Source organism: Hemitrygon akajei, chromosome 3 (genome assembly GCF_048418815.1).
Source record: "Hemitrygon akajei chromosome 3, sHemAka1.3, whole genome shotgun sequence".
Taxonomy (NCBI): Eukaryota; Metazoa; Chordata; class Chondrichthyes; order Myliobatiformes; family Dasyatidae; genus Hemitrygon; species Hemitrygon akajei.
Window position 1 is genome coordinate 179,488,474 of NC_133126.1, and position 13,580 is coordinate 179,502,053.

The 13,580-nt window shown below is 38.9% G+C and overlaps 1 protein-coding gene across 1 annotated transcript in view; it reads left to right on the forward strand.

Annotated features, from left to right (window-relative positions):
* atp1b3a (ATPase Na+/K+ transporting subunit beta 3a) overlaps positions 1 to 11,212 on the forward strand; it is a 50,451-nt gene extending 39,239 nt beyond the window's left edge. Inside the window, exons 6-7 of the mRNA XM_073041491.1 lie at positions 5,578 to 5,655; positions 10,494 to 11,212. Coding sequence (XP_072897592.1) covers positions 5,578 to 5,655; positions 10,494 to 10,661 — 246 coding nt within the window. The 3' untranslated portion in view covers positions 10,662 to 11,212. The remainder of the gene's footprint in view (positions 1 to 5,577; positions 5,656 to 10,493) is intronic.
* The last annotated feature ends 2,368 nt before the right edge of the window (positions 11,213 to 13,580 follow it).

Genomic DNA, 13,580 nt, shown 5'->3' on the forward strand with positions numbered 1-13,580 from the left:
ATAGTAAATAATAGATCAGAAATAGAAAGACTGGGGCAGATCAAGAAAGAATGAAAGTAAGATGTACCAGAAGAGGTAAGCAGTTCCCCTGCCACGAGGGATATTGTGGTAAGTAAAATTATATTTTACCTTTAAAATGAACGAAATGTTATTTAATTTTTCAAAATACTATAAATTTTAGCATACACAGATTAACTTACAGTAGTTTCTTTATATTCACTTACTTTAGGTCTATCCCACCTATGTTAAGCATTCTCACTCAAAAAAAAAAGTAATTCTTGTTTCACTCTTTTTAGGCCACTATCTTTGTAGGATTTGGGTGTTGCTGTACTTGATTGAGATGCTGGTTAATAGAAGTTGACAAGACCTTGCGATGCCTCTCTTCCTGTTTCCCTCCTAGCAATAAAGTATTGTGCTGAGTATAAGGACACAGGGTCATAAATACTTGGGTCAGGCAGCATTTTTGAGGTGGTAATTGTTAATTCAGAAAGTGCAGCATTAAGACTTTCCAGGAATGTTTCTGTAGCCTCTGAATGTCTGCTGTGAAACCTGGAACCTGTTCTTTGGTTTGGACTGTGAATCTATAGTGACCAGTGTCTTTAGAGACGCTGGAGGAAAGTGGGATGGAGGTGGGGAGGGGAATGTGGGTGCATATTCCATAACCTGTCTCCACCTCCCACCAGCTAGGAATACCATTTAGTTTAATCCTGGTTTGGATTCATTCTTTGGCTGACTATTGGCCCATCAGATATTTAAAATAGAGGGTCTATGGACAGTTGAAATTTCTGTTTGGGCCTCTTCTATACATTGTGATTAACTGAAGTACCCAATTTGCCTTTGACAATCTTCCCCTTAAAGAGGTAGCAACACCAGCCTTTGCATCTATTCAGCAGAAGTTTAGGTTGGGTGAGAGGGCAGGGGATGCAGCCTGTATATTGATGAAGCAGGTTATGGGAGTCTGGGTGGGGAGAGAGAAAGGAGAATCAAATGCAAGCCCTGAACATTCAAAGGAGAGTGCTTGTTCCTCCAGGCTCAATAGACAGTGATGAGCTGAAAAACAAATTCCAAACCACTTGCCTTGGTTAAGGAAAAGCAGTATGGCAGGAATACTAGCGTACATACCTTTGCATTTGCATCATCAAATTTACTTACACTCCACCCCCACCCAACATGCTGTACCACTTTACCGAGGCTTGGCCTACAGATATGTTATCCATCTGAGTCTAAAGAGAGGATATCATTGGAAAAAGTTGAACCAAATACAAAGAAATTGTCAGAATGCTAGCTTGATTTGGTTGGGAGAGGTTATAACAGAATCCATGTTTAAGATTTCTGTGCAGCTTAGAGGGAATATTATCTGTCAATTAAGTCTTTGACTATTATTCTTGCTGTAATAGATAGAACCCTATTTCTGTGATGTGATGAATATGGCAGATTTTCAATGGCATTGCCCATGGAATGTTTAATAATTTTTTAAAAATATATAAAATATAGTGTATAACTTCATAAATTGTTATGTTTTGTAACATCAAAACATTAAACTATTTCAAAGGAAGACATGGGAGACCAGAAGTGTGGGTCTAACTTCGTGTTAACTTTAAGTGAAGTGCGCACGTATCATGTGGTAGCGTGATGATGTATGTATTTCACATATTTATGCATGTAACCAGTAATGCATTATTTAAATGAACAAGAATGGGTAATTTTATATATATAAAATTAATCAAATATTATTCAGATATTAAGTACACAACACTCCTCCCTGCTTAGCTATAAACTCCAACTCAATAGAGAATGCATCTCAATTATATATACAGTATATTTTATAATACAACTACTATGTACAGACATCCACAGCATAGTAAATTTTAAATTGTCCCATTTTATCATTGTGGAAGATTTCTTGTTCTTGTGTTGATAATGTCTTTCTTGACTAGGGAATCACACTGCTCAGCCAGTGAAATATGTTCTGTGAAAACAATCTCATTTTCTGGGGCTTCCTCCGTGGTGGTTACAGGAGTTGTCTCTGAGACTGCAGGAAGTGCTTCTGACAGTGGTAGCCACCTTTCTTCTAGTTTGTGCATCTTGATCTTGGGAAGGTGCATTTAGTTCACTGGAGTTTCACTTATTAATCCTTCGATTGCTCCTTTTACGATCTGATCGCTCCTCCTGGTTTCCCCATCTGACGGATCCTCTGATTTCGTATCTCCATTGCTTTTTACCCTTCCATTCATCAGTTAGGCATTGGTCTTTGCATCTACTGTTATAAGCAGCTTTTTGTCTCCCATGAAGTTCATGCAGAGTCGATTCTGGTTCTTCATACTCACAAAAGCCAAATGTCTGCAAGCTTCCTGAATCTCTGTGAACTCTCATCCAGCTTACAACCAAGACACATTTCACAAATAACTGCCTGATTAATGTATCAGAGGCTTTCTCAGATTGGTTACCTACAAAACCTGTTGTAGTCAGAACACTGCTTTCGTCACTTCCACAATTCCTTGGAGCAGCATGGTCCTTGGTCCAATATGATTTCCAAACAGAGGCAAAGAGTTTGGTACCAACCCTTACTTGTCTTCTGTTGGGCAACAGTTCATAGTGTTTAGCATGGAGACAGTTGTGGCATCATCTAGTACCTTTCTTAATTCGCTTTCAGTTGCCTTCATTGCAAGGCATGTTGTATGTAAATAGTGGATGGATCTCCAATCAAGTTTTAGTTGTCTCAACCACTCACATCCCCACAATGCTGGTCCTCCTGTTTTTACCACATGCAAGCTCAATGTGGCTTGTTGGTTGTTGTATTGCACAGTTACAAATGTCATTCCCACAGGAGTTGTCTTTTCTCGTGTATAAGTTCTTAGTTGAATATCTGCAGGCTTCAATTTGGCATTTTTGAAATGCCCATCAAACTGATTTTGTGAAATGACTGAAACAGCTGAAGTGGAGTCTAATTCCATTTTAATTAATTTGCCTTTCACTTCTGGTGTAAGTCATATTGCTTGTCTATTGCTGGTTTTCACATTATGAATCTCAAGGGTACACAGTCCTGTGTCACTCTTATCATTATCAGATTCTTCATCAACATGGAACTTAACATGGAATTTCCATGAAATTTCTAAATCTAGAAATTTTTCTAGATTTACAGCTATTTACAACAGTATACAAATAATTGCTCTTATTGAAAATGCAGCTTGATCTTTTATTTTGTCCCCTGTGTAGTCCATTTATTTTTGTCTGCCTGACATCTCTTTGTATGTGTCCTGCTTTGTCTTATTTCGTACAAGTTTTGCCTTTAAACCTGCATTGGTCTGGTGTATGCGAGCCCTTGCCACAATAGTAACACAACTTGTTTGGCCGGGCTGGTTTCTGTTTAGAGGATACAATTTTGTTCATTCTCGTTTTCATTCCTGACTGCAACTCAATTACATCTCTGTTTGCAGTTTCCATTGAAACAGTGATTTCTACTGCACTTTTAAATGTAAGGTGTGCTTCATTTACAAGCCATTTTTTGAATGCTTTCTTTTAAGATTCCACAAACTAAATAATCTCTTAATGCATCTCTTAAGGCCGTTCCTGAACTGACAATGCTCAGACAGCTTCTTTAATTCAGCCTCATTCGCTGAAATGGATTCCCAATCTTTTTGATTTCACTTATGAAACCTAAAGCATTCTGCAATCAGCAATGGCTTCAGCTCTAAATGTTCCTGCATTACTTTGACAATATCATCAAAGCTAATTTCTGCTAGTGATGGTTGGAGTACTTAAACTTTGAAGAAGACCGTATGTCTTTAAACCCAATGCACTCAGCAAAATTGGTACTCATTTCTAACTGGCAATTTAATGTGCTTCAAAATACTTTTCAATTTGCTCAGTATATAAAGTCCAGTTATTTGTTGTGTAATAAAATGTCTGTTTTTCTGCTGTAGCCAGCCAATTTTGCTCTTTTTAACAAATAATTATTATCACCCAGTACTCACTCTTTATGAACCCATGAGTTCTTCTCTTTTCTTACTTTAAACTCAATTGTGTCTTCCCTTCCAAAGAACACACACTGGGCTGCATTTTTTTTTTAGCTTGAACGTCTCGCTGCGCTTCAACAGGTCGATAGCCATCTCGGGTTCATTTTTAAAGTACCTCATCACCAATATTATGTTTTGTAAACTCAAAATGTTAAACTAATTCAAATGAAGACATGGGAGTCCAGAATGTAAGTCTAACTTCATGTTTACTTTCAGCAAGGTGCATATGTATCACGTGGTAGCATGATGACATATGCTTCATGCATTTATACATATAATCCATGATTAATTATTTAAACAAACACAAATGCTTAATCAATCAATATATATGCAAAATTATTCACATATTATTGAGATATTAAATGCACAACATAAATGTTTGCTCATATAGTCCTTTCTGAGCTAACCCTAAGTGACTGCTTGGAAACTATAGTTGAAGTTACAGTTAAGTAGCATGAAATCACTGAATTAGGAGGTTTGTTTTCACATCAACAATTACATATAAATCTCTGGCTCTCCACGGAAAATGCCCAACCCTTTCAAAATGCTTCAGAAAATATTTTGGTTTAAGGAAAGGTAGGTTGGCAAATTTAAGTGTTTTGAATCTGTATCCTCCAATTAAAAATATCTGTATATAGCATTCCAATTACATTGGTGCCTGTTGGGTATCTCATTATATGTCGATTCCAAAACCATTAAGATAGAAATTTTGTCCCTTTTGTAAAGCTAGTTTCAACTACTCTGTTCCTGATAATCTTGCACAATTTTAGTTCCAAATACTGTATGTATATGGCTTTTGAAATTTTAACATACTTATCGATATTTGCTGAATATAGAGTTATTGTATATTGCTTTTTAAATACATTTTATTTTATTTCTACACTATAAACTTGCAACCAAGTAAAATCTCTTGTACTTTCAGGGTCTCACACTCAATAAATAACAACTTCAAAAGCTGCAGCAAGTGCAGGTTTTAATATTCCACACAACAGTAACATAGCTTTAGGGAGACCATTTTCTTCTGCAAATACCATAAGCTAAAGTCAGCAGAAAAAAATCTTCCTCTTTGCCTCAACCCAGAGTTGTTTAACACTTTGCTTTCCTCAATGACTCCTCCTCCTTTCCTGTCCTGCTTTTGGAATGCCTTACAGAGCAACATTAATTTACTTAAGTCCTCTATAACATAGTTCTTCAGTCCATGTACTAATCTTTTAAACAAGGCCAGTGGACAGTTTTCAGAAAGTGATGATTTTTGCACATGCGAATTCAATACATGTACATAACTACATTGAAAGTGCAGCTGATCTGTATGAATCCGTAATAGGAAAGCAAGTAGGTTTTATTTTTGGATCAGAGGATCTATAATGAATTTTAAAGAATGGATAAAATATTCACTCATTCATGTGGATGGCAGCCCTGCTGGTAAGTCCTGAATGTGTTGTATCTCCCAGTGTGTAATAAGGTATGAACTGTTGTCTTTGTGTTGAAGGTGCTCTGAACAATAGGGTGATTGTAACTGACTATAATGAGAGATCTAAACAACTATTTTATCTTTATGCAGAAAGAACCAAACGTGGATATGCAGTACTTCGGATCATTTGATAAAATGTACTATCCGTATTATGGCAAAAAAGCCCATGTAAGTTCACTTCAACTTTACTATTATTTTTGCAGTTCTCTTGACTGCACGTGCTGGGAAAATCTACATTTGAAGTCCATTAATCGTGTTTTTATTAGCTAAGTGTTTTATGTGACAGATCTGCAAGTCATCTGAATGACTGCTCCAATGGACTGAGGGACTTCTTTTTGCAGAGATTTTACATTGGAACACTGTTCACAGTTCTAGTTGCCTCATTATAGGAAGGATGTGGTTGTGCTGGAGTGAGTGCAGAGGAGATACACCAAGATGTTGCCTGGATGGAAGGACTTTAGTTATGGGGAGAGATTGGGTAGACAGTATTTGCTTCTCCTGCAGCAAATAAAGCAGAGGGGTGACCTGAATTAAAATTATAAGAGGCATAGAACATCATAGCATTGGAACACATCCTTTAGCTCACAGTGTCTGTACTGAATATGATGCTAGTCTATCCCACTTCCCTACATATTCCTCTCTTCCCTGCCTCTCCATGTGTCTATCTAAGTATCTTTTTAATATTGCTATCATATCTGATTTTACAATATCCCTAACAATACAGTACAGGCACCTCCTCTCTACTTAAATTAAAAAATTGCCTCACATATCTCCTTTAAACATTCCCCTCTCAAATTAAGCCTGTGTTCCTGGTACATGATATTTCCACCCTGGCAAAAAGACTCTATCCCAGGAGTTCTGAACCCTTTTTGTGCCATGGACCAATGCCCTTAAGCAAGGGGTCTGTGGAATCCCTGATCTACCCCATTTATACGTCTCCTAGTTTTATATACATCATCAGCTGACTCCTCAACCTCTCCAAATTGTTCAAGCCTATCCTGTCTTTCCCTATAGTTAATTCACTCGAATCAAGGCAGCATCCTGGTAAACTTCTTAGAGTATAGAACATACAATAGTAAAGCACAGTACAGGCACCATGGCACATGATTTTGTGTTAACCTAATCCTGGATCAATTTAAACCCCCCCCCCCCCCACATAGCCCTCCATTTTCTTTTCATCCATGTCCCCAAGAGACTCTTAAATGTCTTAATGTATCTGAGTCTACCATCACCCCCAGCAGTGCATTCAAAGCACTTACCAAATTCTGAGGAGGGTGGGGGAAATATCTCTGTCCTGGGGTAAAAGCACTGGCTGTCCACTCTGTGCTTCTCATCATCTTGTATCAAGTTCCACTCAACCTCCTGCGCTCCAAAGAGAAAAGCCTTAGCTCACTCAAACTTTCTTCCTAACACATGGTCTCTAATCCAGACAGCATCCAGGTAAATCTAATCTGCTCCTTCTCTAAAACTTCCACATCCTTCCTGTAATGAGGTGAGCAGAATTGAACATTGTGTCCCAGTGTGATCTAATCAGTTTTATGGTGCTGCAACATTACCTCATGGCCCATTTCCCCACCTAATGAAGGTCAACACTTCCTTAACCACCCTTTGAACTTGAGCGGCAACTTTGAGGGATCTGTGGGCATGGACCACAAGATCCTTCCATTCCTCCACACTGCCAAGAATCCTGCCATCAACCTTGTATATCTCCACACTATCCACAACACCACCAACCTCCGTGTCATTTGCAAACTTACTAACCTACCCTTCCAATTCCTTATATGTAATTTATAACAATCTCAAAGAGCAAGACAGATCCACTGCTGGTCACTGACCTGCATACAGGCAGAATACGCTCCATCCCCTACCAGATAGATAGATAGATAGATAGATAGATACTTTATTCATCCCCATGGGGAAATTCAACTTTTTTAAAATGTCCCATACACTTGTTGTAGCAAAACTAATTACATACAATACTTAACTCAGTAAAAAAATATGATATGCATCTAAATCACTATCTCAAAAAGCATTAATAATAGCTTTTAAAAAGTTCTTAAGTCCTGGCGGTTGAATTGTAAAGCCTAATGGCATTGGGGAGTATTGACCTCTTCATCCTGTCTGAGGAGCATTGCATCGATAGTAACCTGTCGCTGAAACTGCTTCTCTGTCTCTGGATGGTGCTATGTAGAGGATGTTCAGAGTTTTCCATAATTGACCGTAGCCTACTCAGCGCCCTTCGCTCAGCTACCGATGTTAAACTCTCCAGTACTTTGCCCACGACAGAGCCCGCCTTCCTTACCAGCTTATTAAGACGTGAGGCGTCCCTCTTCTTAATGCTTCCTCCCCAACACGCCACCACACATCCTCCATCCTCCGCTTTCAGTGAGCAAGGCATTTCTGAATCTATACAGCCAAATCTCCGAATGTCCCATGTTTCCTGACTTTCTGAGTGTGCCTACTATGGGGGGCCTTGAGAAAAAAAACGCATTCCTAAAGCCCATATATACGACGTCCACTGCTTTATCTTCATCACTTTGTTTTCTCACTTCTTGAAAAGAATTTAATCAAGTGATAACTGCCCCTCACAAAACTCTGAGCCCAATCAGACTATGCTTCTCCAAATCCCATCTCTAAGAATCCTCTCCAATACTTTGCCCACCACTGACGTAAGACTCTCTGGTCTGTACTTCCCAGGATAATCCCTATTACCTTTCTTGAATAAGGGAAAACTTGCCATTCTCCAAACTTCTGGTGGTACTACTGTGGCCAGAGAGGCTGCAAAGAACATCCCCAAAGGCGCAGCAATCTCTTCCATCGCTGTTTGTAGTAACTTGAGGAATATCCCATCTGGCCCCAGGGACTTGTCTATCCAAATGCTTTTCAAAACCTCCAGCACGTCCTGTTTTTTTAAAACAAAAGTTGACATCTTCCAGCATATTAGCCTGTAGTATGCTGACCTCCAATTTTTCAAGGTCCCTCTCACTGGTGAGCACTGAAGCAAAATATTCATTGAGCACTTCCCCTGTCTACTCTGACTCCAGGCATGCTTCCTTTTTTTAAAATCCCTGATTGGTCCTACCCTCTCTCTCAACATCCTTCTGTTCTTCCTGTATGTGGAAAGCCTTGTGTTTTCCTTAATCCTACTCGCCAAGGCCATATGTTCCCCTTCTAATTCCCATCTTCCAGGTGACCTTTTCTCACTCTTGCTTCTTAATTGTTAGGTAAGCATCTTTCTTCATCTTGACTAGATGTTTCATGTCTCTTGTCAACTATCCTTCCTTCACCCCTACCATCCTTTCCTTGCCTCAATGGGACACACCTATCTAGAACCCCATGCATGTGCTCCTAAACAAACTCCATGTTCTGTTGTTCATTTCTAGTTCCAATTTATGCTCCCAAGTTCGTACCTAATAGCATCATAATTACCCCTGCCCCAATTAAATAGTTTCCATGGTCTTCTCCTTTCCCTGTACAAGTCTATGGTACCTTCTGCACCTTTTCCAAAATTTCCACATACTGCTTGTTTAGCGACCTGAATTGCACAGAATATTCTAAATGTGACCCAGTGATAGTTTTGTACATCTGCAATATGACTTCCTGACTTCCATACTCATTGCCCTGATCAATAAATGCTGTATACCGTCATTACTGTTGTATTCATGTAAAGAACAATGGACTTGCGCCACAAGATCTTTCTGAACGTCAATGCCCCTTTTTACTGTATACTTCCCTCCTCTATTTGACCTCCCAAGATGCAACATTTCACACTCATCCAGGCCTGCTGAAGGGTCTCGGTGAGAAATATTGACTGTATATTTCCCCTTGTAGTTGCTGGGTTTCTTCAGCTTTATTCGTCACTCCAGATTTCCATCATTTGCAATTCCTTGTCTTTGTTAAACTCCATTTGCTATTTCTCCACCCAAGTTTCCAACTAATCTATATCCTGCTATATGCTTTGATAACCTTCCTCACTTCCCGTTTCTTCACTAATTTTTATATCATGTGCTAACTTATGAATGAAGTCACTTGCATTTTCATCTAGATCATTATATATTGTATACTAATTCTTGTGGAACACCATTAATCATAATGAAAGACACCTCTACCACTTGTATCTACTGTGACCAATTTTGTATCCAATTTACCAACTCACCATGGATCCCATGTAATTTTAATTTTCTGAATCAGCTGACCATGTTGACCTTGTCAGATGCTTTACTGAATTTCACGTAGAAAACATCCAATCCCCTACCGCAGCAATCTACTGGAGGAGCTCAGTGGGGTGAGCAGTGTCCAAAGCAGGAAAGGATGAGGTGGATTGAAAACCTGCATCAGGACAAGATATTCAGTGCCCTATCCTCAGCTATCATCTTTGTCACCCAGTTAGGATGGTTAAAATCCTGTTGTCGGCAGTAATGATATCAAACACAAGAGGTCATATGTTTAAGGTGTGAGGAAAAAGAGATGCTTAGTTAGGCAATGACCTATTGTGGGCAAATTGGCTTTACATAGATGGGCAAAACACTGTGTGGATGCGAAGGGTCAGAGCAACTGTTACTGCGTTGTACTCAAGATAGATTAGCATTATTTGTCACATGTACATTGAAAAATACAGTGCAATACGTCGTTTGTGCAGGAGGGAGCCCATAAGTGTTGCCATGTTTCCGGCATGCCTAATACTTAGTGATTCTTACTGTCTTTGGAATGTGGGAGGAAACCGGAGCACCCAGAGGAAACAAACACGGTCACAAGGAGAATGTACAGACTTCTGACAGACAGCGGTGGGAATTGAACCCAGGTCCTGGTGTTCTAAAGCGTTAATGCTAGTTGTTATGGTACCATGTCATATGATTATTGTTGCTCTCATGAAAAATGAAAAGTAGCTGGTTCCTCTAAAGTAGGAGAATTCAGTTCACCACCTCAAATCCAGTGGAAAGTACCCTGAAGAGGGGGCGTGCAAGTATTGAAATGTGTAATCTTTGCTTTTGTGTTCTGCTTTGTAGGTTAACTATTCCCAGCCTCTGGTTGCTGTAAAGCTAATGCTGGGCACCAATGACACCAACAAGGATTTAATGATTGAATGCAAGATAACTGGTACCAATCTGAAGAATAATGATGATCGAGACAGGTTCTTGGGTCGGGTAGCTTTCAGCGTTCGTGTAACAGAATAGCATGAATGGACGAGCTTGCACGATGACTACTCTGTTGTCTTGTTTTGTTATAATGCGCTGGACCTGCCATTTTAGATGTGTGACCACTTTGAAGGGGGGTATGAGCTAGATGGCATTCTATGGTGGCATCATGTGCTTCCAGATATCAAGTATTAAAATAAATCCTAAATACATAGCTGCCTGCCTTGCCCCTGCCCAGCCCCCTGTTGGACCAGTTTATGCACATATAAGACATCATGCCATAATAAGGGACCTGTAAATAGCTCTACTTAACTTTGAATAATGGCGGTCTTTGTCGTTTTTGTGCTGTGATTTTTGCTCCAAGTGAATGTCTAAAGCTTAATGTGCTGTTGCTGTGTACATATTTAATGGATTTAACACAGGTTAACGTTCACGTAGAATACAAATGAAACATTTAGGAAGCAAGATCAGAGTTAACACAGGCTGACCATAAATGATTTTATAACCTTTGCAGAATTATGTCTTTCGTGCGGATGCCTTAAAACCTGTATGAATAAAATAAAATAAAAGAAAACTGGATTTTAAATTTCTTTTAGGGTGCAGTTTGGCATCATTATTTTGAAAACTTTGCAACATATTATCTTTTCTGAGCAGGGACTCTTAAAAGTAGTTCAGTCTATGTAATAGAAATCATTGAATGAGTGGGAGAGCTCCACAGACAGCACTTAAACCACATGCACTTAGTTTGAAAGAAAATGCATTAATGCAGGGAACTCTACCTTGTGTATATTGATATAACACTTATTATGATTCATTAAGTAGAGCTTCTTCCCAGATTACAGGTGCCTGATTTATGCCTCTACATATAGAAAAGCACTTGGGGGACAGCATAAACATGCAGATGCTAGAAATCCACAGCAACACGCCGAGTGCTGGAGGAACTCAGGATGTCAGGCAGCATCCATGGAAATGAATAGATGGTCAACATCTGGGGCTGAGAAGGAAGGGGGAAGATGCCAGAATGAAAAGGTGGGGGGGAGGGGAAGGAAGCGAGCTGGAAGGTGGTAAGTGAAGCCAGGTAGGTGAGAAAGGTCAAGGGCTGGAAAAGAAAGCGTCTGGTAGGAGAGCAGAGATGACTGTATGAGAAAGGGAAGTTGGAAGTATTAATCAGGTGAGATGAGGTAAAATATTACAGTGGGGAATAGATGAAGGAGGGTGGGGTGGGAGAATGTTTTCTATTGGAAGGAGAAATTGATATTCGTGCCATCAGGTTGGGGTCTACTCATATGGAATAAAAGGAATATCTGGGATACATATATCTTCTACTACTTGGGAACTGGATTCATATTTGCATTTCAGCTTATGAACATTACCAGTAATTTACAAGAGCCCTTTGTAGGGAGAACCTGTAATGCATACACAATAAATTGAAGCAATTGCATATTGAGCACATTGCCATTGTTTTTTCAATAAACATAGAAAATAAATATACGTAGCAAGTACGAATGTTGAAATCGTATAGCAAAGTTTGGGATTTATCGCCCAATTATTAAGAATCTTAACTATATATTATGGGGTTTATGGTAAATATAAAATTTTATATATATACCATAACCCCATTTTGGAAATACACTTCAAAGCTCATTCTTGATGAATGAATGCTTTTCATAAAATTCTGATACTTCTTTTCAAACACATTACAATTTAACTATTAAAAGATGTATTACTCATAAATTTGGCAACTTGTTGCATGTGGAGGATTAATGCATGCAAAATTTATCAAAGCATTTTCACATTATCTGAAAAAGCTGGAGACAATCACCAGGTCAGCTACTACCTTTGAGAAGTGAAAGAGAGTTGATGTTTCAGGTTGATAATGCTTTCCTGACATGGTGCAACTTAAAACAAATTACTTCTCTCTCTTTCTCCCTGTCCTAATGAAGGGTACATGGCCTGAAATCCTAATTCTGTTCCTCTTCCTATTGCTGCTGTGTTTCCATCATTTCAGATATACAGCATTGGCAATTTGTTTTTAGATCTACACATTCTGAATCTGAATCGCAGATCTGAATCAGGTTTAATATCACCGGCATATGTTGTGAAATTTCTTAACTTTGCGGCAGCAGTACAATGCAATACATGATAAAGATAGAAAAATGAATTAACTTAAGATAAGTAGTGTAAAAACAGAAAGTAAAGAATAAAAGTAGAGGTGGTGTCCATGGGTTCATTGTCCATTTAGAAATCAGATGGCAGAGGGGAAGAAGCTGTTCCTGAATTGCTGAGTGTGTATCTTCAGGCCTCTGTACCTCCTCCCTGACGATAACAATTGCGGATGATCTTTTATTTCATTGTGCTTTTCTGCACTAATCCGATATCCTTTGATTCCTGTAATGCCCAACTGGTCACTGTCTTAATATATATTATGCAACTGAGCACCCATGACTGGACTGTCAAGATGACATGAAAACATGGACCGTCATTTTCCCTCTATAAAATGCTGCCTGACCTGCTGAGTTCCTCCTGCATGTCCTCATGTGCCTGCAGATCTATTGTGGACAGCGTTGCAGCAGTCTTCTCTAGCAAAGCCAAACCGCACCTATGATAAAATTGCAAAGTGAACCACATGAAGTTTCCACTGTAGGTTTCTTTCACTTAAGTGAACTGCCTCTCGTGCTAATTAGCTCTTTACCACATATGTGCTCCTTTTACATCTGTTCTAGAACACTTTATAATTCTACTTATTATTGCTATTAAAAATGCCCTACTCTTTTATATAATTTTGTAACAACAGATATTACTAGATCATTCAAACTTTACAACAGCTGATTTCACGGCTATAATTATGAAGTGGTGTTACATCAAATAGCACTGACAAACAGAAGCTGTGTTGACGGAATAATGAATATGTTCAAACTACATTTCCAATATCAAAAGATACAAGGAATACGTATTTTG